Consider the following 26902-nt stretch of genomic DNA (forward strand, 5'->3'; position numbering starts at 1 on the left):
ATCACAAGTGTCCGATAAAGGTTTGGTACTGAGTTGACTTACCCTCCATTACTCAGAAACAGTGCTATTCACCTGTATTATGCCAAGTGAGGAAACTGAAGGTTATAGGCACAAACACTATCTAGAACAAAACCTGAATAATGTGGCTTCGTGGTTTCCTGCTTTGACGAAGAGCATTGTATAATGTGTGAGCGCTTGCAGGTTTGTGTGTGCGCAATTCTGTCATCTATTGACCCCAAGGACAGCAAGTATTTTGAATGAAACTTTCTTGGGTTAGATGTGAAACGGTCATAGGCTGGCCGTGTTCTGTAAGGCCGTAAACCTTATAATTTGAGGGCAAATGATAAAACTCCCGCGGGAGCTCAGTTGAAAACGAAACGGTTTTCCGGCAGGCAGGGTCCGCCCGGCCGCCGCCCTCTTACCTTCCGCAGTACTACGTGGGACGCACCCTAAACAATTACTCGTTTTACCTCGAGTTCAAATGGAGTTGTACTTTCCCGTGCTAACTCTGAGAGTCCAGGGTGGGCGGCTTCTAGCGCCCGGGGACCCCCAAATCCCGAGGTATCGCGGCGCGCCCCGCCCTGCCCCACCGGGTCAAATTCCAGGCTCGGCCCGGCGCTCGGCGGCCGAGGAATGCGGAAGGGCCGCGGGAACCCGCCGCGGCAGGCGGGGGAGGAGGGCGGGCCGCGGGACTACAGCCGCATGCAGGAGGGGATGCGGCAGCAGATCCCACAGGCCACAGAAGACAACTAAAGCCCAGGCTGTGTTCGTCGGCCCCAGCCCGGCTCCGCGGCCGACACAGCGGGATTCGCTCGGTCTTGAGCGAGAACCCCTCCCGCATCCCCCCGTTCCGAGTTGGATCCAGCCTTGCCTTCCGGTGCGCTTTCCGGTCCACCTCTCGAGGCAGGAAGTGCCGGCCGCCGCCACTGTCGCGCCGCAGCCCAGCCGTCGTCGCCGTCGCTCGTCGTCTCGCGCAGGGCAGCCCGGGTTCTGGTGTCTGGCGGCGGTGAGTGGCACTCGCCCCCGCGCACGACACCCCTCGGGCCGCTCCTGTCCCTTCTCCCTTCCGGCCTCGCGCCCGCCGCCGGACCCCGCCCCAGGGGGCCGGGGGCTGCGCCACCTGTCAGGTTGGGCGAGGAGGGTGGGCAAGGAGTCCTGGCAGCGGCCGGGCCTGGGCCTGGAAGTTGAGAGGCCGGGCAGCGCCAGGACGGGTGAAGCCGGGCTGGGGAGACGCCCTGTTGGAAGAGGTGGCTGGGTCCCCAGCAGCGGATAGACCGGCCCTGCGTCACTCGGGTGACTTCACCCACCTGGTGCCTCAGAGCGCCCAGAGGCCCCGCTGCCAGCGCCTGGCCCTCACGGGCCCAGTGGGCCGATTAGGGTGTTGAGCACCTGCTCTGTGCCCCCACACGGTGCGAGGTGCTTTGGTGGGTAGGAGTCTACCGGTGCTTGCTTCTTGCCTTAGATGAAGTGTCGGAGGAATCTATTAGAGAACCTATACCAGAGTGCATGGTTGGTACAGGCTAAAATGTAATGATTTCCATAGGAGTTGTAACTTTCATTGTGTCTTGCATCTTGTAAAGATTGAGTTCATTCGTGTTGCTTTAAGAAAAGGAGGAATAACAAAAGTCAAGAAAGATTTCCTGGACAAAGAATCATGACCTCATTGAAGACCTTGGATTCAGCCCTAGGAGGTAGAACTTAAGTGTTTCTGGCAGGATCTGTGGTAGGAGGTAACAAGACTAAAAGCTGAAAAGGTGGGAATCGTGTTGTGTGAAAGGAGACGATGGGGAGACCAGCCTATGGAACAAGAACTATAATGAATAATAGTTGGATATAAAGGTAGGTAGATAAATAAATGAGGCATTTTTATGGATGTCTTGAAAACTTGACCGAGAAATGAAAGATTATGTAAGAGGCATTAGGCAGTCATTTTGGATTCTTTAGAAAGGGAGTAATATGAAGAAAGGGGGTGTTTAGAGGGTTAGTTTGGCAGCCTTTGTTTAAGATGGATTTAGAATGGTCTTTTGGTAAGAAAAGAATCATAGCATTTTAGAATTCAAAAGAACCTTATAGATTATCTTGTGAAATAGATTATCTGTCTTATAGATTATCTTTCATTTTATAATTGAGGAAACTGAAACCCAGCGAAGTGAGGTAATTTGCCCAAGGTCACTCGAAGGATTTACACGTGCCATCCATTTTCTCTGTGAGCATTAGGTGGACCCCGCCGGACCTCATAACTAAGTGCACAGCTTTTTGTTTGTTCAGGCTCTCTTGAATGAAACAACTTTTATAATGGCTGGCTTGATATTCATTTATGCTTTAATGAGACTGAGTTTTGACAGAATGAACTGAAACTTCTGAAGGATAGATCCCCAGACGAGGGTTGTGGGATTTGGAAAGAAAAGAGCCCGTAAATGGGGCTGGTTGTCCCTCTCTTCTAGGATTCAAAGTCATCAGGTATCTGGGGGTGATTTTCATTTCCAGAAGCTTTGGTATCTTCCTTATTCTGCATTTAGCTGTGTGGTGACATTGCTTGGTACCCGCAACTAGCTATCCGTGTTTTCATGATAGAGAATTTCAGCCATCTATATATAGGATATTAGGGGCCAGTGGTACAAGCTCTGGAGCTAGCCTTCCTGAGTACAGATACTGAATTTAAACTCAACCATTTTCTAGCTATGTGGCTGTAGGCAAATTGTTTATTCTCTTTGTTCTAATTTTGTCATCTGAGAAATGGAGATAACAGCAACTATATCATAAATTTTGAGGATTAAATATGTTAATATATGTGAAATGCTTAGACCAGTGGTTAGCACATATTTAGCACTCAGTTATTGTCTATTATCAGCTTTGTTTCTTCCAGATATGGAACAGGGCTTAACCGATAAGTTTCATTGAGGATCTCTTGGGGAAGAGTCTAGTAGAGTTAATGCTGAACCATGGGTAGACTGTAGAGAAAAGATTTATTTTGGTGGTCAGATCTAGGATCTACATTATGTATGTATATGTAATTCTGTTTGTGATCGGAAGGAAGCATATGTATGTATTGCTATACTAATATTTATGGAGCACCTGCCAAGAGGAGGGCACTCTACTATACCATATGATCCAAGGTAAAAAGGCTAAATTGCCACAAAAATGTATAAGTATATGGCATGGCAAGAGAATATTACTGGGCGGTGTAAAAAGAATAAACCAATGATAAATGCAACAAGATAAATGAATCTCAAAAATACTATATTGAGTGAGAGAAGTCAGGCATATGGAATATACACTGTATAATTCCATTTATTAGAATGTCACAGACCAAACTAATTTGTAGTTAATTTAATAAATTTCTGATTTATAGTAATCTATGCAATGATTGCCTATGGGAGAGGGTCACTGACTTGGAAGAAACTTTCTGGAGTGATGTTAACTTGATTGGGATGGTGGTTACATGGGAGTTCACATTTACAAAAACTCATTTTTAAGATCTGTACATTTCAGCATATATAAATTTCACTGCAATAAAACAAAATGATATGGGAGTTCAGGGGATGGAAAGTTTACTGCCAGCTTGGATGATCATAAAACTCATAATCTTAAAATGACAGCATTATAATGTATGTGGTAAATATTAAAATATGTATGCTATGGGGAAAGCTTAGCTGGTACTAAGGGGAAAGCTGTAAAAATTGTATTTGTCTCTGTAAAAGAAATAATAGATGTAATTCATAGAACTGATTACATATTGTCCTAAATATGCAGCATAAAAACAATGATATATCATTAAGTATATGAGGTTAATTTTGTGGACTGTTTTAGCTTGATTATATACTAAATTCTCCTTATAATTGCTGTTTTCAGACTGTTGCTCATGTATCCAGTCATTTGATCCTCCTAATTGGCACTAACATTAGTCTTGACTACAATAATGACCATGAATCCATGAGAAATTTCTAAAGGTTCTGATAGGCCATGGAGAGCATGAGAATTTAATCAGAATTGACCTTAGCTTTTAGCAGAACTGCTTTCTGCTTTTTCCATTCATTTACTGTTAGGCCTCACTTGTGCCTCTGCTTACAAATTGGCCTGGCTAAAGGAGACCCCCTCAGCATCCTGTCCCTGGGCCTCTCCACTACCATTCTACTGGGGCTTTGCTAAAACTTGAACTCTTGATCATCCTTTTGCTCACAAAACCAGGTCCTCTTCCCTCCCCAGTTACCTCATTTTTGAGAGGTAGCTTTATGCTCCTGGTTTTTCGACCAGTACCTGAGAAAATCACAATACTTCAAGGATAGAGCTTTGGAAAAAACTCCAATTAGGTAGTAAGAAGAATTAGCAAATCAGCATAGGAATCAGAAGAATAGGACAGTGTTGATGGGAATGTTGAGGAAGTGGTGACTGTGTTGCAGTTCAAAGAGGCACCCACAGAAGGGGTGCCTGGCTGGCTCAGTCAGAGCATGCAACTCTTGATCTCAAGTCATGAGTTTGAGCCCCACGTTGGGGAATAAATAAACTTTAAAAATAAATAAACTTTTTAAAAAGTAATTAAAATAGTATTATGAGTAACTGTGGGCTAACATTTAAAAACCTAGATGATATGGTTAAATTACTAGAAAATATTTTTTAAATGGCAAGAAAAAGGGGTGCTTGAGTGGCTCAGTTGGTAAAGCATGCAAATCTTGATCTCGGGATTGTAGGTTTGAGCCCCACATTGGGTGTAGAGATTACTTTAAAAAATAAAATAACAAAATATTTTTTAAAAAGAAAAAAGAGCCCACAGAACATAGAGAAATTGAAAAGAAGGAATTAAAATTTTCTAACCTGGAATCAAAAATTCCCTATCCAATACAAACTTGACTGTGGCCATAATTCTGAAATAAAAGCATTGTCCTATTTTAATATTAAAGACACCAAAGAAACAAAGTGGCTTTACCAGTTTTCTAGTACTATATAACCAGTTACCCCAAATTCAGCACCTTAAAAAAAAAACAGTAAACAGTTTCTGAGGGTCTCGAATTCCAAGGGAGCTTGGTTTTGTGTCTAGTGGTTTTGAGTCTATGAGGTTGCAGTCCCGGTGTCAGCTGGGTTTGCAATCATTTGAAGGAAGATCAACCTCCAAGATGGCTGACTCACGTGGCTGGCAGGTTGGTGTTGACTCTTGGCAGGAGGCTTCGGTTCCCTGCCACATGGACCTTTCTATGGGGCTGTGTAAGGCCCTCGTGTCCTGGTGCTGGCTTGCCTCAGATTGAGTGGTCTGAGGAAGAGCAAGGCAGAAGCTGCAGTGTCTATTACAAGGACACACCATCATTTTTGCAATAACCTATTGGTTATGAAGAGTAGCAGAATATGCCACTCCAAAATATGCTACTTTGGCATAAAGATGATTTTGAGCTGAAGGCAATTGAAGAAGCAGACATAAGAAAAGTTATCTGTCCTCCTATTTGCCTAAAAGCAGGACATAAATTTACAAAGGTACCCTTCCTCCCCTCTGTACCAGGAAGAACAAAGATTACTCTCTGGAGACAACTTTCGACTCTCATCAGTGGAGAAAGCCCTGACTTCAGTCTACATGACAAGCCTTACCCTGTTTACCGTGCAACTTCTGCAATTAGCCTCTTCCCCTCGCACATACCTTCCTTCTTTGTCTTTAGCTGGAGATGATATTTAAGCTGAGTTCTAAGTTACCTTTCTGAGTTGGCTTTTCCCCGGGTATCTCCCATGAATACATGTTAATAAACTTGTTTTTTTCTTGTGAATCTATAATTACAGAGGGGTCAGCCAAGAACTCAGAAGGGTAGAGGAAAATTATTTTACCTCCCTACAAAGGTCCCTTTTCACTGTTGGATGGGATTGCGCAAGGGCAGGAGAAATATTGGGGGCCATCTTAGAGTTTGGCTACCACTGTAGCCAGGGAACAAGTTCAGATGCTCTCAGAAGCCAAGGAACAAGTTCAGAGCTCTCAGAGGCTCTCAGTCACATAAACAAATTCCAGCTGTGACAGGAAGCTGTAGGGAGTAGTGGGAACTGCTCACTGAATACTCATTATCTACAGGAACTTGGGAATGCTGGTCAAGTGATTCTTTATCATACAGTTTTTCAAGAGGTCTGGAATTTGTTTTTATTAAAGTAACTATTCAGTTTTTTTAAATGTTGGCAAACTAATTCAGTTACTTAAAGGGGCATTTTAAAAGATCTTCCCTGGGAGAATTAAATGAACCTCCCTGCAGACTGCATATAGTTTGGTAGCTGCCACTTTGTGACTTCTGATCTACTTCTTCTATTTTACAGAGGAGGACAGTGAGGCCCAGGAAAGCTAAAATGACGCAAGGTCATGTAACTTGTGAGTGACAGAACTGGAATTAGTATCCAGGTCTCTGGCATCTCCATTAAAACATAATGACCAAATTTTAAAAACTGAAGGGAACTCAGTGCATAAATAGTGCCTTCTAAATGGTTAATTTTGGTTTGCAACCCTCATGCATGAAATCACCTGATGCACTTTTTAAAATAGAAGTTGCTGGGCCCTACCCATCATCATTCAGTTTCAGTTAGACCAGACTAGGACCTAGGCATCAGTTTTGTTTTTTTTAAGATTTTTTTTTAATTTTTTTAAATTTATTTGACAGAGATAGACAGCCAGCGAGAGAGGGAACACAAGCAGGGGGAGTGGGAGAGGAAGAAGCAGGCTCCCAGCGGAGGAGTGCGATGTGGGACTCGATCTCCGAACGCCAGGATCACTCCCTGAGCCAAAGGCAGACGCCTAACGACTGCACTACCCAGGCGTCCCAGGCATCAGTTTTTTTTTAAACTTCCAAGATGATTCTAATGTGCAGCCCAGATTGAGACCAGAAGGTTAACTGCTGTGAGAGACATGTTTACTTACTACATGGTGACAGCAACCAACTGACTTAAGACACTTAAAGGAAGAAGCCTCAAAGGAATGTCGAAGTCCTAGGCAGCTGGCAGAATGTGCCCAATACAAGCCAATAAAGGCATATAGGCTGGATGAAGTTCACAAGCAATTTCTGCTTATTAGTGATTATCGTGCCCATGTTTTGATTTACACATCAGTATTGCAGGTGTTTTGCAGACATGTAGATTATTATCTAAATATGTTGACACCACAACCACATGTACCGGATTCCCATAATCCCTGCCCTTCTTGTAAACTCTGAACAGTACATATAACATTTAGTTCACTCTATATGAGAAATTCATAAAAATAATGAAATAAAAATTCTGAAGAGGAAGCGAGAAGTTTTTACTGCTACTGAGGTTTCTTCATTACATTATACGCTGGTTTATATGGATTTTTTTCTGTAATTATAGTTAAGGGTGGAGTTTGATTATTGTTTCCTCTTTAACATGTATAGGTTAAACATTAATTTGGCAGTCCAAGGTAAAGGTTTCAAGGCTTTATGATGTCAAACCAAGGCCATGACTGGTAGGAAATATTGTCACTTAAATAAACCTACATTACACCGTCCATTCCACTATGCAGTTCTATTCTGTACATTGGTTTCCCCAGTATAGTCTGAATTTATTTGAAAACTCGAGGATTTGAATTCAGAGGAAAGTCACTGCTCAGAAATCAGTGGGGGAGGGGGTGCCTGGGTGACTCAGTGAGTTAAGTATCTGAGGTTGATTTTGGCTCAGGTCATGATCTCAGCGTGGTGAGATTGAGCCCCACATGGAGCTCTCTGCTCAGTGGGGAGTATGCTTGAGGTTCTCTCTCTCTCTCTCTCCCTGTACGCCTCCCCCCACTTTCTTGCACACACACTCTCCCTCAAATAAATAAAATCTTTTTTAAAAAATCAGTGTTGGATTATGTTGGTAGTATTGAAAGGTGTTTTAAAATTTTGTGGTAAAATGACTAGAAGAACATTTAGTACAAAGTAAAAAATACAAAGGTAGAAATAACCTTTAATAAATGGTGTTCGGATCCCAGCTCTGCCACTAGGTGACCTTGGGAAAGTTATTAAATAGCTTTGATCTTCAGTTTCTTCATATTTGTAAAGCAGGTATGATAAGTTTAATGCACATAATGTGCCCAGCACATGAGTCACTCAGTAAATGGTAGTGGAGCCATAAGTCGAGTAGACCTTTAATTTTCTCTCTGGTCTTAAAGCATTTGGGGCTGGAAAAATAGCAAGAACAAAAGCACATGAGGTAAGAAACTGCATGGTGCCATGGACACAGCCAAGCAGTTTGGTGGTGCTGAAGGAGAAGTACAAAGAATGGCTAGAGATAAGGCTGGAAAGGTCATTCTAGCATATGGAAAGGAGGACCTTGTATACCATGGTGAAGAACTTGTGCTTTGTACTATATGCAGTGGAGAGCCAACGAGGATTGTTAAGGGAAAGGCAAGGTCATGTTCACGTGTTAGACACCACTGGCGGGACACAAAGGGCAGCGTAGAGGGACGAGAAGGCAAGAAGATAGGCTAGCTGAAATAGAAATATTCTACACAGATATACTGAAGGCCCAGTTTCAGGTGGTGGGAGAGGAATGAGGAAGATGAGCAAGGCTGAGAAATATTCAAGAGGCAGGGCCTGATTCTCCAGGGAGAGGGATGAGTTAGGGACAACCCCTAGGTTTCCGGCTTGATGAATAGGTAAATGATACTGTCATTAACTGAGAGAAGACAGAAAGCTAAAGAAATTTAGAAATGGGAAAATTATGAATTCAGTTTTCAACACATTGATGGTGAGTGTCTGTGGGGTGTTCAAATGGGTGCCTTTCACAAGCGATTGGGTATTAGAGTCTGCAGCCCAGGGGAAAGGTCAGGCCTGGAGATACAGACTTGGGAGTCATCAGTGTTGTCAGACCAGTGAGAGTTGATGAGATTATCCAAGGAAAGCAGAATGGAAAGAATTAATAAGCCATGGACTGCTAGAATATTGGGAAACATGAATATTTAGGTGAGTGGAGAAGATAAAAGCCTAACAAGAAAATGGAGGAGGACCAATCATAGAAATAGAACTGAGAGAAGATTCCATTGCTATCCACAAGTCAAGTGTAGCATTTTACATAAACCAACCTTTCCAGTATCACTAGGAGTCTCCCTTGTGGGGCGCCTGGGTGGCTCAGTCGGTTAAGCATCTGCCTTCGGCTCGGGTCATGATTCTGGAGTCCTGGGATTGAGCCCCATATCGGCTCCCTGCTCAGGGGGAGTCTGCTTCTCTCTCCCTCTGCTTCTCCTCCCTCCCCCCAGCCCCCAGCCCCACTTCTGCCCTCTCTCTCTCCCACTCTCTCAAAGAAATAAAATGTTAAAAAAAAGAAGAAGAAGAAGAAGAAGGAGTCTCCCTTGTTAGAGTGGAAGGTCTTCAAGGTTGGGAACCTTGCACTCTTCTTTCCAGTTTGGACAGTTCTTTTCTACGGTTACTGTTCACCAAGGCCAAGAGTTGTTGAGGCTCTGAAGAAAAGAGGGATAAAATGGTGTTAAATACAGCAGAGTGATCCCAAGGAGTTAGACTGGATTTGGCAGTTTGAAAGCAGTTGCAGGAGAGGAAAAAAGCCAGATTGTGGTGGGTTAAAAGTGAGTGGGAAGTGAGAAAATAGAGAAAGCCAAGATACTTATCTCAGAAGGAAAGGAGAAAGAGGATGGTAGTTTCTTTTGGGGGTAGAGTTCTTTTCAGATTGATCGTTTTGCTACAGTTTGCCTCACTTTCAGCTCATATTTTATTATCAGTTTGTATTTTATGTGTGTATGTTTGTAGTGTATAGGTGCCATAGACATATATTATAAATGTGTACAGTTTTAAGGTGAAGTACAGGGGGAAAAATCCTTTTTTTGGAAGAAATTATGGTGTTATTACATCGAGCCTATTATCTGTTCTGTAACTTGTTTTGATTAGGGCCATTTATGAATTGCCCTTGTTTTTCACCTTCCTTCCCTGTACCTTCACTCATGAGGTCAGACTTGTCTTAGTGGCATTTCTGGCGTCCTAGTGGCATTTCTGGCCTTATCGGTTACCTCCCCGTTCTCTCATGGGCATGGCCCCTAATAAAAATCTTTGCATGTTTAATCCCATCTTGGCATCAACTTCTTGGAGATCCCCAAGCAAGCTTCAGAAATGTTTAAATACAATAGACTTTTGGGGTAGCTATAGGGTTAGCATGACACAATTGATTATTTTTTATAAATAAAAATTTACTCTGGGAGGTTTTTCTAAATGACTCTATCACAAACATAATTTGTAGATACTGAGAGAACTAGTTGTTGCCTTCAGATTTACTGTCTTTTGTACATATTATATCTTGAAGAAATAGAATTTATTTTTAAGATTTTATTTATTTATTTGACAGAGAGATACACCCAGCAAGAGAAAGAACACAAGCAGGGGGAGTGGGAGAGAAGAAGCAGGCTCCCAGCAGAGGAGCCTAATATGGGGCTCGATCCCAGAACGCCGGGATCACGCCCTGAGCCGAAGGCAGACACTTAACGACTGAGCCACCCAGGCGCCCCAGAATCAGAATTTTTAGCATGAAAAAATTTTAATCAACAGTTTTGGAATATGAAGAAGAATTAAAGTGTAGACAAGTGCCTTTCTGGTGGACTACATTCTGTCTCTTATTTAACCCTCAACATAACTAAACTCAAGCTAAGTTACAGGACAGAGGAGAAAGTTAACATTTATATGGGGTAGAGAAGGAGTAACAACTCTAAGGTGGGTATACTTCAAACCTGCACCACTAAGCCAAGCTTCAGAATACTCCGGGGTGTATTTTTTTGAATTGAAGAAAGAGAAGTAAACAGTGTAGATTAAAATTCCAAGACTAGGCCTGCCTGGCTGGCTCAGTTGGTAGACCATGCAACTCTTGATCTCAGGGTTGTGAGTTACAGCCCCACGTAGGGTGTAGAGTTCAGATGATTCAGTTGGTTAAGTGGCTGCCTTTGGCTCCGGTCCTGATTCGAGCCCCAGGTCGGGCTCTGTGCTCAGCAGGGAGTCTGCTTCTCCTCCTTCTGCCTGCCGCTCCTCCTGCTTGTGCTCTCTCCCTCTCTCTGTCAAATAAATAAAATCTTTATTAAAAAAAAAAGAAGAAAAAAGGTCAAGACTAAAAGTCCCAACAACCAAAGTCCAAAATTGCCTTGGTCAGCTGCTGCGCCAGCTGGTCCTCTGCTTTCATACTATGGGGCTGCAGAGTTAAAGCAACAGTCCCCAAAACCACCCTCATTTCTGATACCAATCGCAAGTTTGGGTCCCCAAGACAACCCTCAGGTCTGATAATTTTGCTAGGATTCACAGAACTCATTGAAAGCTGTTACACCCTTGGTTATGGTTTATTGCAGTAAAAGGATTCAGATTAAAATCAGCCAAGGAAAGAGATGTCTGGTGCAGAGTCCAGGAGGGTCCCAGATGCAGAGCTCCAGTTGTTGTCTTCCATGGACAGTGTTGACTCCTCCTGGCAACAAGATGTGACAGTAGGCATGGAGTATTGCCAACTAGGAAAGCTCACTTGATCCTTGATAGCCATAGTTTTTATTGGAGCTCCGTCATGTAGATACTGTCAGCTGCTCTGTGGCTGATCTCAGTCTCTACACCCTTGAGAGGTCAAACTGGTAACACATGACCCATAACCCCCACAATAAGTTACATTGTTAGATTGTCTGATGTGACCCAAGACCCCGTTTATCAGTCAGGACATTCCACAGGCTTAGAGATTACCTCCCAGAAGCAGAGGAAAAAGGCCAAGCCTCTCTTTGGGCAAAATTGTTTACTACACAGGGCCATTGATTTCATATTTTAACCTAGATAATATCTATCTCATAGGGCAGTTGTGAAGATTGAATAAGATATTTGATCGAAAAATTGCTCAGGTCTCTCTGGGTTTTCCAAGGTTATATGTAGCTAGTAATGGTGGAGCTGAGATTTGAACTCAGGACTTTCTAATTCCAAAGCTGATAGTATTTTTTGCGTTGTTTATTTATTTATTTATTTATTTATTTATTTATTTTAAGATTTTATTTATGGAGCTGAGATTTGAACTCAGGACTTTCTAATTCCAAAGCTGATAGTATTTTTTGCGTTGTTTATTTATTTATTTATTTATTTATTTATTTATTTGACAGAGAGAGACAGCCAGCGAGAGAGGGAACACAAGCAGGGGGAGTGGGAGAGGAAGAAGCAGGCTCATAGCGGAGGAGCCTGATGTGGGGCTCGAACCCAGAACGCTGGGATCACGCCCTGAGCCGAAGGCAGTCGCCTAACCACTGCGCTACCCAGGCGCCCCGCGTTGTGTTTATTTAAAACTGCAAATAAAAAATGGAATGAAATGTGTTCATTCTATTTGACGTTTACTTTCTTTTTTTTTTTTTTTAAGTAGGCTCCATGCCCTTTGTGGAGCCCAACATGGGGCTTCAACTCACAACCCTTAGATCAAGATCTGAGCTGAGATCAAGAATAGGACACTTAACTGACTGAGCCACTCAGGCACCTCCTACTTGACATCTAAATTATTGGTGGCTTTCAGTAGAGTTTTGGAGGCTACCATTGAAGCCATATTATAGAGAATTGAGGAGTGATTGGAAAGATGAGAAAATGGAGACAGTTGAGTATCAGACTGCTCTTCTAAAAGTTTTGTCAAAGGAAAGGGGAAATGAGGATGAAGCTAGAAGGGATGCAAGATTAAAGAGTAGGTTTTGGGGTGCTTGGCTGACTTGGTTGGTAGAGCATATGACTCGATCTCGGGGTCCTGGGTTCAAGCCCCATGTGAGTTCGAGCCCCATGTTGGGCATGGAGATTACTTAAAAAAAAAAAAAAAAGTAGGTTTTGATAATTTTTTTTTAAGATGAGAGAGCCTTTTGAACATGTACCATACAGTGACTATACTAGTTCCTTTGTGAATGTTGTCTCATATATAAGTCTCACTTGCATTGAAACAGAGGCTGTGTTTTGCTGTAAAACCGAGGATTGTGTGAGCTTCCCTGGTTTTCATACTGTGTTTTGAAAAACCAAGGCTTAGAGGTTATGCAATATTGGTAATAAAATGGAGTAAAAAGAGCACCTACTGCATTGGGTTGTTAGGAGGATCCAATGGGATGATTCTTGTAAAAAGTAAGATGAAATGTCAACTTTGGAGTCTGTCTTAAATTAATTTCCACTTAAAAATGAGTCTCATGAAATTTGGAGGCAAGCTATATAATGATTTCTGTTCTGTTTCTTAAATTTTTCAAAACTGCTTTTTCCTAACCATGTAATTGTCACATTGGAAGTAAAGTTGAAATGTCTATTTATTCCTACACAATTGAAGTGATAATTCTACATTAAGATATTTTTATTCATTGACTTTAGGTGTTACAGGTTCATTTTTTGTTTTATATTTTATGCATTGTTTTTTGGTTTATGTTTTTTCTTTTTAACTCTAGAATTAAACAGCCACCATGTCGAGCAAAAAGGCAAAGACCAAGACCACCAAGAAGCGCCCCCAGCGTGCAACATCCAACGTGTTCGCCATGTTTGACCAGTCGCAGATTCAGGAGTTCAAAGAAGCCTTCAACATGATCGATCAGAACAGAGATGGTTTCATTGACAAGGAGGATCTGCATGATATGCTTGCTTCTCTAGGTAGCTTTTATATTCTTAATATGCCCACCTCCCCAAAATAATAATTCAGTGTTTTATGAATTATTTTTTGTGTGATGTGTAAGTATTTCTCTCCTTATCTCAAAGGCCTAGTGAGATATGTCTGGGTGGGAAGTGCCATATGGGGTTGGCCAGTCATAAGAGGATTTTATTTATAATTAATTAAGGTAAAGAAAATATAAAGATATAAGATTTAAAGCAAACAGAAACTGCCCCTTTGTCCTTTTGGTTATATGGGTGTTAATTTATTATTCCTTGTATGATTTTGTTGTTGTTTGTTGTGATCTTAAAAAGGATGAGAGGGAAGGTCCTCCACGTTCTGCCCCAAGTCAGCAGTGAGTTGACAGTTGGGAACAGCAAGTCTAGGAGTTCTCTGTAGACTGGGCAGGGAAGGGGTGTAGGTCAGGAATGGCCTATGGTTAGGCTCTGCTCTCTAGAGTTTTCTTGTGCTTGACTATTAGCCAGAAAGGGCAGTTCATGGGCCAGAGGGCAAAGAGAGAGGTTTGCTATTCTTTTCCTCTTAGTAACCGGAACACAATTTTCATTCTAATATATTACTTTGAAAAATTTTAAGCCTGCAAAAAGTTGAAAGAACAGTATGATGAACATGCATAGATATTTTCCCTAGTGCACCAGTCGTTAACATTTTGCAACATTTTCTTTATTCAGAGTGAGAGTAGGATCAGGATACTGAACTAAGTTATTGACTTGGAGGTAGGTTGGATCCCAGTGTTCTTCACACTCAGAATAGCTAAGTGTGCTCTTTTGGGTGGATCACCACTGAAGAAAGCTGTGGAGAAAAATTGAAGGACTTAGTTGTATTACAAAGATTGAACACTTGACACCTGGGTGTCTCAGTCGGTTAATCGTCTGCGTTTGGCTCAGGTCATGATCCCAGGGTCCTGGGATCGAGCCCTGCATCAGTTCCCTGCTCAGCAGGGAGCTTGCTTCTCCCTCTTCCCCACCCGTGCTCATGTTCTCTCTCTTTCTCTCTCTCAAATAAATAAGTAAAATCTTAAAAAAAAAAAAAAAAAAGATTGAACACTTAAGTCTGTGCCCTGCTCATAGTAGATGCTCGGTTAATTTTTGTTGGATGAATGAGGGATGGTAGAATAAGAGGCCCACTTTGGGCCCTTTCATTTTGGGGAACCCATGCTTTTAAAGATACGTATTTATTTACCTTTCAAATCAATAAATTATATTGGATGCCTTAAATGGGTCCATAGTTGCTTAACCTAAACCAATCCATGTGTCTTTCTTGTACCCATGTTTTCTTGACACCTTTGGGTTAGACATTTTTCCCAGAACAATTGTGGCAAGAGAGTTGAATTAAATTTGAAGGTAGAAAAGTAGATCTTTTTTAGCTCCTTTCACGTATTCAGTGAATCTTGAAATGAATTTTGGTCTAATTTTTGTATTGTTACGTTGAATAGGTGTAATGAGTGAGACAGGTAATACACAGTAAGACGGGTGCCAGCTTGGCATTTAAAGTTCACTCAAATTCGCAGGAGGAAAACTACATATGAAACATAAATCTAGGGGCGCCTGGGTGGCACAGCGGTTAAGCGTCTGCCTTCGGCTCAGGGCGTGATCCCAGCGTTCTGGGATCGAGCCCCACATCAGGCTCCTCCGCTAGGAGCCTGCTTCTTCCTCTCCCACTCCCCCTGCTTGTGTTCCCTCTCTCGCTGGCTGTCTCTATCTCTGTCAAATAAATAAATAAAATCTTTAAAAAAAAAAAAAAAAAGAAACATAAATCTAGATTTGACTGTCCTTGGCACTTTTGGATGTAATATTCAGCTGCTTCCTTAGATATGAATATCTAACTTAAGATACTCTTTTCATGGAGAATCATTACAAACTTAATGTTGGAAGGAACTTTTCAGATACTGAGTTTAACCAGTCCATTTTACAGATTTAAAAATTAAAAAAGTAAACCCTAGATAGCTGCCACATTTTCTCAGGTCACACAGTCAGTGGCAGAACTGGGATTCAAACTCACTATTTAGACCCTTCGTTCAGGGCTACTTTTCCTATACCATGGGAGCCTCACAAGTGCCTGGACAAAGAGGAGTGCTTTGTTATTCCCACCATGACTGGCTGTTCCAGGGGATGGTCTCCTGAGGAATCTCCCTCCATAGGGAGAAGTGTTCTTAGTTGAAACTGAGATTAAGATTTCCCATTATGAGCAATACTAAACTAGTTTTGCCATATGAGTAAACCACATTTGCTCCTATGTCTTGCGGCCGAATAATAGATAACATTGTTCAAAATGAGCTCTCAGTTCTAAACCAACCTAATAGTTTTATCTTAAATGACCAACTTATTTAATAAAATTTTTGAAACATACCAATTCATGGGCAACTGTGCCACAATTGGAAATACGAATATTTTAATTGTTTAAACAACTGGCATTGAAATGAAATGCCCTGATGGGCCTTTAGCATTATTAACATTTCAAGATGCAAAAATGTGGCCTTGCCTGGTTCATGGTTTCAAGTGCCTGTTGTTTTGTTTTGTTTTGTTTTTTAAGATTTTATTTATTTATTTATTTGAGAGAGAAAGAGTGAAAGAGAGAGAGAGCATGAGCTGGGGGAGAGAGGCAGAAGGAGAGGGAGAAGCAGGCTTTCCACTGAGCAGGGAGCCCAACGCGGGGCTTGGTCCCAGGCCCCCGAGATGATGACCTGTGCAAAGGCAGACACTTAACTGACTAAGCAGCTCCAGGCGCCCCTCAGGTGCTTGTTTTTAATGAAAATAGTGAAGGAAAGGTTGCAGAAAGTATCAGTGAATGAAAAACATTCAGCCTATGCCCACAATACATTTTTATAATGATAAAGATTTTTTACATTGTCAAAAATTGTCTTTTAAACATGTTCTTAATGCAAGTTAATTGAAAAAATAGTTCCATGTGATGATCTAACTTAAAAATGTACTAGGGAGCATAACAATAACAAAATAATTATGTGTTGAAATTAGTTCTTTGTCCTTAAATGTTAAAATGTGAAATCTTACAGGGAAGAATCCAACCGATGCATACCTTGAGGCCATGATGAATGAGGCTCCCGGGCCCATAAATTTCACCATGTTCCTCACGATGTTTGGTGAGAAGTTAAATGGTACAGATCCGGAAGATGTCATCAGAAACGCTTTTGCTTGCTTTGATGAAGAAGCAACTGGTGAGTGCTCTTTGTTTGTTCATGCCCACCCTCATTCCAAACTGTATGAAACACTTTTTAGGAAATGAAGAAGATGAGTAAAATGTAACTTTAAAAAAAAATGAATAAACTATCATTTATAATAGGATGATATGACCGAGAATGGGGAGGTCACAGGTATATGGGTCATAAAGCTGCCCAGTTTGTGGTGCTAATCTTTGAATTTGGTTGGAAGCGTCCTGAAAGCCAAATGGAGAATTGTCTGTTAAATAGTATTTTTTAGACAATGAAAACTACTTCTTCAAGTGACTCTCACCAAAAAGTATAATTAACTTGAACAGTTAAAATCTTTCTTTTTTTTTCTCATTTTAAGGCGTGTAAAGCCTAAGTATTCACATTTCTTACTCCTCTCATTTCCCCTTTCCTTCTCTCTTAATGCACTCCTCAGCCACCGGCACTTCCTCACATACACCTTGCACCTTCCTGCTTCCCGTCTCTACCTGTCACAACTGCACCGTCCCTCGTGCACATTTGGTCTTTTTTCTGGGCAGCTGCCCTTTTTTTTTCTTTATATCTCTGAAATACAGAGGGTTTTTTTTCTTCCTCTAGAAAACACTTGCTTCAAATTAATTTTGTAAGCATTATAATCTATTAACTGAGCTTTTACAATGAAAGAACTCTAGGGGCACCTCGGTGGCTCAGTTGGTTAAGCATCCGACTCTTGGTTTCAGCTCAGGTCATGATCTCAGGGTCGTGAGTTCGAGCCCTGTGTCGGGCTCCAGGTCAGTGCAGAGTCTGCTTGAGATTCACTCCCTCTCCCTCTGCCCCTCCCCTGCTCACTCTCTCTCTCTCAAATAAATAAATAAAACCTTAAAAAAAAAAAATTCTAGAATGAAAGAACTCTAAAAGTAATAGGCAGGGCACCTGGGTGGCTCAGTCGGTTAAGCATCAGCCTTTGGCTCAGGTCATGATCCCAAGGTGCTGGGATCAAGTCCCACATGGGGCTCCCTGTTCAGCGGGAAGTCTGCTTCTCTGCCCCTCCCCTGACTCGTTCTCTCTCTCTCTCAAATAAATAAAATCTTAAAAAAAAAAAAAGTAATAGACAAACATAATGATAAATTTACAATTTGCCTTAGTTCACTAATTTATTTTGTTCACGGAAGTGTGGATATTCAGAAATATTTTGTAACACTGGCCTAGTTTAGAAATAAACCATTAAAGTGCCAGGAAGTATTCGTGACTACCTTCTCTCTAATGCCTTCCAGGCACCATCCAGGAAGATTACCTGAGAGAACTGCTGACAACCATGGGAGATCGGTTTACAGACGAGGAAGTGGATGAGCTGTACAGAGAAGCGCCTATCGACAAAAAGGGAAATTTCAATTATATTGAGTTCACGCGCATCCTTAAACATGGAGCAAAAGACAAAGATGACTGAAAGAACTTTAGCTAAAACCTTCCAATTGCTTTGTCTTACTGTTTTATTTCCCAGGCACTTTCCCCCACCCTCATAGACCTGTTGCATGCAACTTAGTTTCACAGCTTGGCGTCTTTTTTTGATGTATTTATTCTAGACCTTTCTGCCACTTAGCACTTGTATAATCAAACTGCAAATGGGGTTGAGGTTGTAAATTGTGCTGAAAAAGAGATTGCGAATAAAAATCAACAAATGTGAAAGCCCAGGAAAATATATCCGGTATTTCTGGTTTTGCTGGATTTTTACATTTTTATATAATAAAAACACTATTTTGAAATAAAGATTATGCTGACTCAAATGGAATATAATGGAAAGTTAAACAAATAAGTGGTAGTTGGGGGTAGTCTTTTTTTTCAGATTTTCAACTTCACATAATTCAAATTTCATGGTAAAGCTGAATTTTCCCTTATGTGGGACAGTGTTCTTTGGAATGTCTAAGTACAAATTAACATCATTATGCAGTTCAAACTACTTATTGCCTTTGGTTTTTTTCATGCGTTTAGTAAGTCAGATGTTTAAACTATTGAATGATAAATATAGGATATATCTTAGAAAACATTTAACATTTTATGGATCTTAGAGCCTAAGAAGATGAGGCAAAATTCTGAAGAAAAGAATAGTTATTAAAAACATTTACTGTATGTAAAGCACTGCCCATAGGTGATTTTTCACTGAATCTTCCCAACGACCTTGTGAGATAGATTTTTATTAGCTCTGTGTTTCAGGTGGGGGAACTGAGCTCTGCAGAGTTGAGTGATTGAGTCAGTAGAGTGAGAGGTGGGATTGCAACCTGGGGCACCTAACTCGAGCTTATAGTCCTGGAATCCTGTGCTCTCTCTGCAAAAAGCCCCAAATGCCTAAAAGGTCAAGATATTTCCATTACCTTCTAACATAATTTTGTAGCCATTGAAATTTAAAATAATTCATGGAAATTGATTATTTGAACAGAATTTCAGAAAAGTATCCCATTAAAAAATAGAAGACAAATGATTTTAAGCAAGATTATGTTTGAAGGTAGTTCGTGTGGTGTATAGGCTGTTGACTATAGCAAGGACTGGAAAACAGCCAAGGCTGTTACAGAGCTCATTTAAAACCCTCCAGGCCAGGCAATATGCAAAGTAGGAGAGAAAAACCTGAAAAAGGAAAAAAATCTAAAATTTTCCCAATCTTGTTCAACATCTATTCCCTCTCTTAAAATTGTTGTACTGGTATTTTATCTGCTTCAGATGAATGCATTTTCATACCATTTAATATTTGTGCCTTAGAGCTTGGTGTGGTAGGCAAATCCTGGTCACGTATTGCCGCTCAATTTTTCTGGGCTTCCTTTTCATCATCTTTAAAACCAAAGATGGTCTAGTAGAGTGCTCGCACTTCATGAGAGCTTTCACCTTTATTATCTAATCCTCACGGCACACGAGGTAGGCAGGGCAGGTGTTATTCCTTCTTTTCTGATGAGAGCTGAGGTTCAGACAAGCCGAAGCACCCGTCCAAGCTTCAAGTCACCATGTAGCGTTGCACCAGGTGGAGAATCCCATATGTTTTAAGGAAAGGGGAAAATCTACCATGATAATCTTGATCGTCATTAAACCAAGACTGATCAGCCACTCGTTATGTGCTAGGCACTCTTGTAAGTGTTGGGGGTAACTGGGGTCAGGACAGACAAGGATGCTGCTGCCCTCCTGGCGTTCACATTCTCTGGTGAGAGGCAGGATCAGTAAGCCCTATCACACAAGTATTGTGAGACGAAGAATGAAGCAAGTGTGGCGGAGGGCCTCCGGGATGTGACATTAAGCAGAGATCTGCATGACAAGAAGAGGTCCCACTCAAAAGGCTCATTTCAGGGCATGCTGTGGCAGGAGCACTGGGAGAGCATTGGACAAGGACATAGGATGGTATTTGCTGATTAGCTTAAGTGTGGAATCGGGCTTTGAGAGGGGAAGAAGGGTTAGGGTTTTGGAAACTTAACCTTGCCATGGCGTATAGAAATGAGGGGCAAGAGAAGTAAGAAGGCTTCCAGTTAAGAGACTAGGTAAGACACAAGGGCGGCTTGGACTCCAGAAATAGGAGAGGAGGTTGGCTGTAAAAAGCCTCTCCCTGTCGGTTTCCTCTGCTCCAAACTTGCCTGGCTGCTGTCTCTCTGGCATCATTCCAACTGCCATCATTTTGGTTTATTCTATTGCTCTGCTTAAGGGCAGATTGGAAAGATTGGAAGGGAAGAATTTTTCAAGATTATAAAAAATTCAGTTGTTTCTCAATAGCTTATGTTGACCTGACCTATCCCGTTCTGTTTCGTCTATAGGATCTCTAAAGAGAGCTGTGGAATCCAGTACTATAAGGCACCTGGGTTAGGACCTTGTTCCTTTCTGGTGTTCAATAAATACTGGTGATGGTGGTGAAAACTCTCTAGTACCTTCCCCTTTTTTGAGAACCACATAGTGATGATCTCTCAAGTTGACAATTGATCTTTTGGCTATCACACTGGGGATATGTGATTTAATCACATAGTTAAAACTGTACTGAATATTTACTATGTACTAAGCATGTTATCCTACCTCCCTTTGAGGAAGGTATTTTTATTATACCTGTTGTACAAATGAAGAACTGAGGAGCAGAGAAGTAACTTACCAAGGTTACACACAGCGGGGAGGCAATGGGCTATAATTTGAGTCCAGCCAGTCTAGCTCCAGAGCCTGCCCTCCCAGGAAAATGATTATTGCAAATAACACCATTAGTTTCTTACCATCATAAAGAAATTTCACTCTGGGAGGTGGATAAGGTAGGCATTGTTAACCCATTTTACAGTTGAGAATACTGAGTTACAGAAGTTCCCTGACTTGCTCAGCTTGATATAACTAGATGGTATCTGAGCCAAGACTAGCTTATAAACTTTTTGAGAGCTAGAAGGCTTCTCATTAAACCTATAGTTTCCTAGTTAAATAATATCTGTAGCCTGAACAAAGTTTTTTTCTAATCTGTAAATTTATGTGTACTATATATCATCTATATGAAGTCCATTAATATTTATAAAAATAAAATTATATTCAATTATACATTTAATGGATTATCGTTCCTAATAAAATGATTGCATACAAGTAAATTTTAAAGTTCAGCAATATATATATGAATAAATACTTGAATAATGAATCTCCTTGATTGTAAATTGACTTTTTAAAAAATATTTAAATATTTTTGAAAACAGGATGTCTTATAATCAATGTGTATATTTAATATTGTTTATCCTGAAAAATAATTGTATCAGTGTTGCCACTCAAAATTGACAGATCTTAAAAGATAAGGAACAGTCTTTGAAATATAAACATATAAACTGAAAAATCTGGTATGAATAGGCTCTGTAAATATGTCATATGGGAAACATGAATGAGGATGTGAAAGTCTATCACATACTGAAATTCTGAGAAAAGTTTTCTTGGACAGAAAAATGCTCAAGATCAGGGATTGCATACATCCCACTCTTGTCATGTACAATTTTAGAGACAATAACCAGAACTGTCACTAGATGGCACTATTATTCTTGGTACTGTCATAACTTACTCCTCAATGAACTTAAGAGTGATAAAGCAAAAGTATAAATATGTAGAGTATTAGTCCCAACAATGCTGTAACATTGTCAAAATTATTTCTTAAAGGGAAAGAATTAATAACAAAGTCTATTGCAGAGAAATTCATACTTTGTGAACCCCAAAATCCAGGGAGCAATCTCTCAGATTTCTTTTTACAATGTTGTATCATTCAATCAATCAATCATTCATCCACTTATAAATATTTATTGAATGTCTGGAAAATGCCAGATCTCAGCAACGCTCTGGTTATTTTCACATTGAAGTAAGGACTTTTGTTGAAAGTAAGGTATGGCCTCTGCTCTCATAAGCCCTGAGTCCTCCATTTATTGACAGGGTCATCTTGTGCAAGTCAGTATTACTATTATTACTTCTGGTTTAGAGATGAGAAGACCAAGGCACAGAGCCAGTGGATGGGTATGAAAATACTTTGTAAAATCATGTTCTATATATGAATATTACTACTACCTCAAGAATGTTGAGAGCTATTTCTCTGAGTAGTTCTATATACTCTATTATAAAGTCACACAGCTAAGCTTATTAAGATCAGCTCCAACACAAATGACCATGAGACGGCTTCTTAGCGTAGCTGTTCCCTGCCTCTATCCATCTCTTGGAAATACTGTCACAACCAAAAATGAAGTTAATAGATCTGAAGTGTTTTGGCAGAAGGATACCAGGAGTATGTTGTGGGGTGTGTATGAATGGGTGGGTTTAAGTATAAAAACTGTTTCAAGTCTTGCAGGAAGCCAACCTAATGGTCCTGCTTGGGCTGCAATTGATTTTGCTCCCAGTGTACGATACTGCCGTTCAGACACCCGTTCCGAATGAACATGATGACAAAGCATATTTCCTCGTGGACGTTGCTAGCCCGCACAGCAAAACTAAATGTGAATATTTTATTCACGTTTTGTGATAATCTGAGTATAAATTAACAATGGCTCATTTTAGGAGCTTATGCTCATTGTACTTTTTCTCAGGTTACCTTCTTATGTGTGATCTACTTGTTCAGTTCTTATTTACTGAAGTGGACATTATGTCCTAGTGCTGTGGGTGACATAGAGATTCTGAGCCTACTTTCTAGAAGTGTCCAACCGCCTAGCACTCCGGATGCAGGTAATAAAGGTTAGTTCTCTCCCTTTCCCAGAACCCCAGACATACCTGTGCTCTGTGGCTGTGCTGGGGCTACGGCTGATGGCCTCACAGCTCACCAAAGAGGTCAAAGATGGTTTTAACAAAATGCTCTAAGAGCGATGCTTATTTTTCCAGCACTACCATTGTGTGTCTTCAAACCAGGAAACAATGGCAGCTAAGAACTCAAGCAAACAGGAGGCTCCGTCGCTTAACTAACCTAATAACCAGGCTCAAGTCATGATCCCAGGGTCCTGGGATCGAGCCCCAGGTTGGGCTCTCTGCTCAACGGGGAGCCTGCTTTTCCCTCTGCCTGCAGCTCTGCCTGCTTGAGTGTGCTCTCTCTCTCTAAATAAATTTAAAAAACAAACAAACAAACAAAAAAAACCCACCTCAAGCAAACATGTAAAAAAGAAAAATCTCGATTTTAAAAGTTACATGGAAAATATTCAAGATTTCCTGCTTATTTTGGAGATAAAGAAATTGAGCATATTCTCTATGTTAGTTATAAACAGTTGAAAGGTGGGTCCACTTGCTGAAAGGCATCTCAAGAGAAGCTCCCACTTCTTGGGTCAGAAGATAAAGGCTTCTGATATCTCAAAGCTCCCTGGAGGCATCATAGCCAGTTGTGGGCAGAACCAGCCTCCTACTCCAGGCTCTCCCTAGCTTCCATGGCTTCCTCCCCCTCACCCAGTTTATTGGGCAGAACTGGGTGCTCTGCCCAACTCAAGAGATTTTCCCTTTGGTTTCAAATTGCTCTTGAGTTCAGCACCCTCCCTCTCACTTTTTCCCCACACTGAGTTTTTACACCTGTGGGGCCCAAACCTTGAAAGTACATACAAAGAGAAGAATCTGTAAACAGAGACACAAACAGGAAACAATGCCTGCTTTCATGGGAATAAACAGAGCAATCTCAGAGAACAATCATAATGGCAAATTTTAATCAGTGATTCTTAGAAACTTGCCAAGAAAAAAGATTTGTGTTTCAGTCTCTCTCCCTACCTTCATTTCAGGTCTCTAAGAGAACCAGGGAGGGTTTTTTGTAGCATCCTTCTTGAACTATTATCACATTCATCTAAAATTTTCTTTTGGGGCACCTGGGTAGCGCAGTCGTTAAGCATCTGCCTTCGGCCCAGAGCGTGATCCTGGCGTTCTGGGATCGAGTCCCACATCGGGCTCCTCGGCTGGGAGCCTGCTTCTTCCTCTCCCTCTCCCCTGCTGTGTTCCCTCTCTCGCTGGCTGTCTCTCTGTCACATAAATAAATAAAATCTTTAAAAAAAAAACAAAACTTTTTTTTCTCCTACCTTGTTTTTGAGTCTGGCTATTTCCCAGTTAAAAGACAGAAAGAGTCAAGAGCCCCAACCCCTTCCATGACATCAACCCAACCAGAGCAGGGACCTCCCTTGAACAGGCTGGCCATGCAGAGTGGGAGATGCATGATTAGTTGCTGATCTGAAGCAAGTCCACCATGTGCTCCTCAGAAAGCAGGTAAAGGAAGACCCATCACCGGTCCAAGATGGTCACATTGGAAAGATGTGCAAATACAGGCTGGCCCTTCAAGCTGGCAGGACTGACCAAGAATTGAGTGAATAAAGTGAAATGGAGGGCAAATGGATGCAATCAAATTAGTACAAAGAGGAAACAGAATCATTTTCAAGAGACAAAAAACAAGCGTTTCTACCCCCCACAACGGTGGGGATTGAAGACGTTAGTAGCTGGCTTACCTCTTCAGTATATGTCCGTCTTTGTACGCACATGGTTTTTGTTGTGGGCTTGTTTTCCTTTCCCACCTGGTTCCAGATGAGTGTCACCTCCATCACTTCTCTACTTGGCTTGATTATTTCAAAACAGACCTCAATTTTTAAACTCTTCCGCGGCACATTTTTCTTTTATTTGAGAAGACGTGTTTGATTTAGAAAATACAAAGAGGTTGCCCTACTTCCATTGCCTCTGGGCTAAATTGGAAGGAGGCAGCAAAACGGGTTACCTCCGACTAGTGGCAAAGATGCTGACCGACAGGCTGACCATGGCCTTGTGGGGGACTGGTGGTCAGGGTGGTATAAGCACAGGTCAAATGCATTTCCCCAACCTTCATTGTGTCACAGAGGCCAGGAATGGCAAGCGGATATGGAGATCTGTGGCCTTGGTTTAAAGTGAGTCCAGACAGAGCTCCTACCACATTGAGAAATCATATTCGTATTCAGAATGGATCTGAGGGCACACACATGTGTATTCATGCAAACATAAATGCATCAAATGTCTTTGGAAAGACACACACCGAGTTGGTTGCTGTTGAGGAGGGAATTGGGCAGCCGTGGGCCAAGGACGAGAGGGAGACTTAATTTCACTCCAAGTACCTTTTTGAAAATTTGGAATTCATGCTTGCCTTTCCCATTAAAAATTACAACTTTGGTAATCAACAAGAGAATATATTCTATAAGCCTGGGTAAATCTAAAAGTGCCCTAAAGCACTTTCTCCTTTTGCATAAGAGGAATAAAATCCTGCTTGTTACCTCAGATGGAAGAGGGATTCCTGTGGCATGTTTATACACTATCGTTTTACTGGAGAGATGGTTAAGATATGCCAAAGATATGTTACCATGTAGCAAAACGCTCTTGAATACCATGGGCTTGGGGGCCCCTGATAACAGTGCTATGGAAAATATGATGAATACTTTGGTGTCTGTATTGGTTGAGCCTGAATGACACCTTTCTGCTCCTGGTGCTGAAAGGCCCATATTCTTGGAAGGACCTGAACTAAGGCTAGAGTAGTGGGGATTGAGAAAATGAAGGAATTAGTAGAAGATACTGAAGAAGCAGTTTGTGGAGACCCTCTTTCCTCCTCCTCCTCGGGCAGCCAGGCAGGTGGGACTTCCAGATGCCTACAACCCTTCGGTTATGCCATCTTGCTTCACTTCTTGCTGCCACCACCCCGTGGGCACTCATCTACTTTTCTGGAACATGAATCCAGGGCTTTCTCCAATTCCTTCCAGATTCTCCAGCATGATTGCCTCTCCCTCTTTGCACATGGCCCAGAACAAACAGACTGGTGAAAGGACAGACGTAGATGCCATATATCTCATAGAGTTTACCTTATTAGGTAACTTACTTAGTTATTCATTTAATAAATGTATATGAAAAACCTACCATAGGCCACAAGCTGTGTTAGGCTCTAGAGAAGCAAGACCATAAATCTAATGGAGAAAATTCTCCACAATCTAGTGGAGAAAAATAGATTAAAAAAAAAAATGCATATGGGGCGCCTGGGTGGCACAGCGGTTAAGCGTCTGCCTTCGGCTCAGGGCATGATCCCGGTGTTATGGGATCGAGCCCCACATCAGGCTTCTCCACTAGGAGCCTGCTTCTTCCTCTCCCACTCCCCCTGCTTGTGTTCCCTCTCTCGCTGGCTGTCTCTATCTCTGTCGAATAAAAAAATAAAATCTTTAAAAAAATAAATAAATAAAAATAAAAATAAAAATGTATATGATTAGGGGCCCCTGGGTGGTTCATTCAGTTATGTGTCTGACTCGATTTTGGCTCAGGTCATGATCTCAGGGTCGTGAGATGGAGCCCTGCATTAGGCTCCTCACTCAGTGTGGAGTCTGCTTAAGATTCTCTCTCCCTCTCCTTTGGCCCCTCCCCCCCAAATAAATAAATAAAATCTTTTTTTAAAAAATGTATAGGATTGTGATCATCTGGTAAGTGTTAACATAACCTAAGCTAGGGTAACATACGGGCATCTACCTGGAGCATCCAAACCAGACTAGGGTCAGTGCTGATCAAAGAAGTGACCAAGTCGAGCCTGGAAGGGCATGTGGAAGGGTGCCAGCAGGCCATGTGGGGGAGTGGGGATGAGTGTGTGTGCGGGTGCGGGCTGCTGGCAGGAGAGTGGGTGTTAAGAAGAGGGCAGGGCAGGGGCGCCTGGGTGGCACAGCGGTTAAGCGTCTGCCTTCGGCTCAGGGCGTGATCCTGGCGTTATGGGATCGA

At 41.6% G+C, this 26902-nt stretch overlaps 1 protein-coding gene across 1 annotated transcript; it reads left to right on the forward strand.

Annotated features, from left to right (window-relative positions):
• The first annotated feature begins 646 nt into the window (after window positions 1-646).
• LOC113253249 (myosin regulatory light chain 12B) lies at window positions 647-21350 on the forward strand. Its single transcript, XM_026496037.4, has 4 exons — window positions 647-1006; window positions 13361-13559; window positions 16589-16750; window positions 17995-21350. The coding sequence occupies exons 2-4, from the start codon at window positions 13376-13378 to the stop codon at window positions 18165-18167; spliced, it is 519 nt and encodes a 172-aa protein (XP_026351822.1). The 5' UTR covers window positions 647-1006; window positions 13361-13375; the 3' UTR covers window positions 18168-21350.
• The last annotated feature ends 5552 nt before the right edge of the window (window positions 21351-26902 follow it).

This window comes from Ursus arctos, unplaced genomic scaffold, assembly GCF_023065955.2.
Source record: "Ursus arctos isolate Adak ecotype North America unplaced genomic scaffold, UrsArc2.0 scaffold_17, whole genome shotgun sequence".
Classification (NCBI taxonomy): domain Eukaryota; kingdom Metazoa; phylum Chordata; class Mammalia; order Carnivora; family Ursidae; genus Ursus; species Ursus arctos.

Excerpts from the sequence above, each read along its gene's own strand:
- LOC113253249 (XM_026496037.4), top strand. The coding sequence starts at position 13,376 with ATGTCGAGCAAAAAGGCAAAGACCAAGACCACCAAGAAGCGCCCCCAG. Across the intron at positions 13,560-16,588 it reads TGATATGCTTGCTTCTCTAG|GGAAGAATCCAACCGATGCA; the intron begins GTAGCTTTTATA and ends GAAATCTTACAG. Across the intron at positions 16,751-17,994 it reads CTTTGATGAAGAAGCAACTG|GCACCATCCAGGAAGATTAC; the intron begins GTGAGTGCTCTT and ends AATGCCTTCCAG.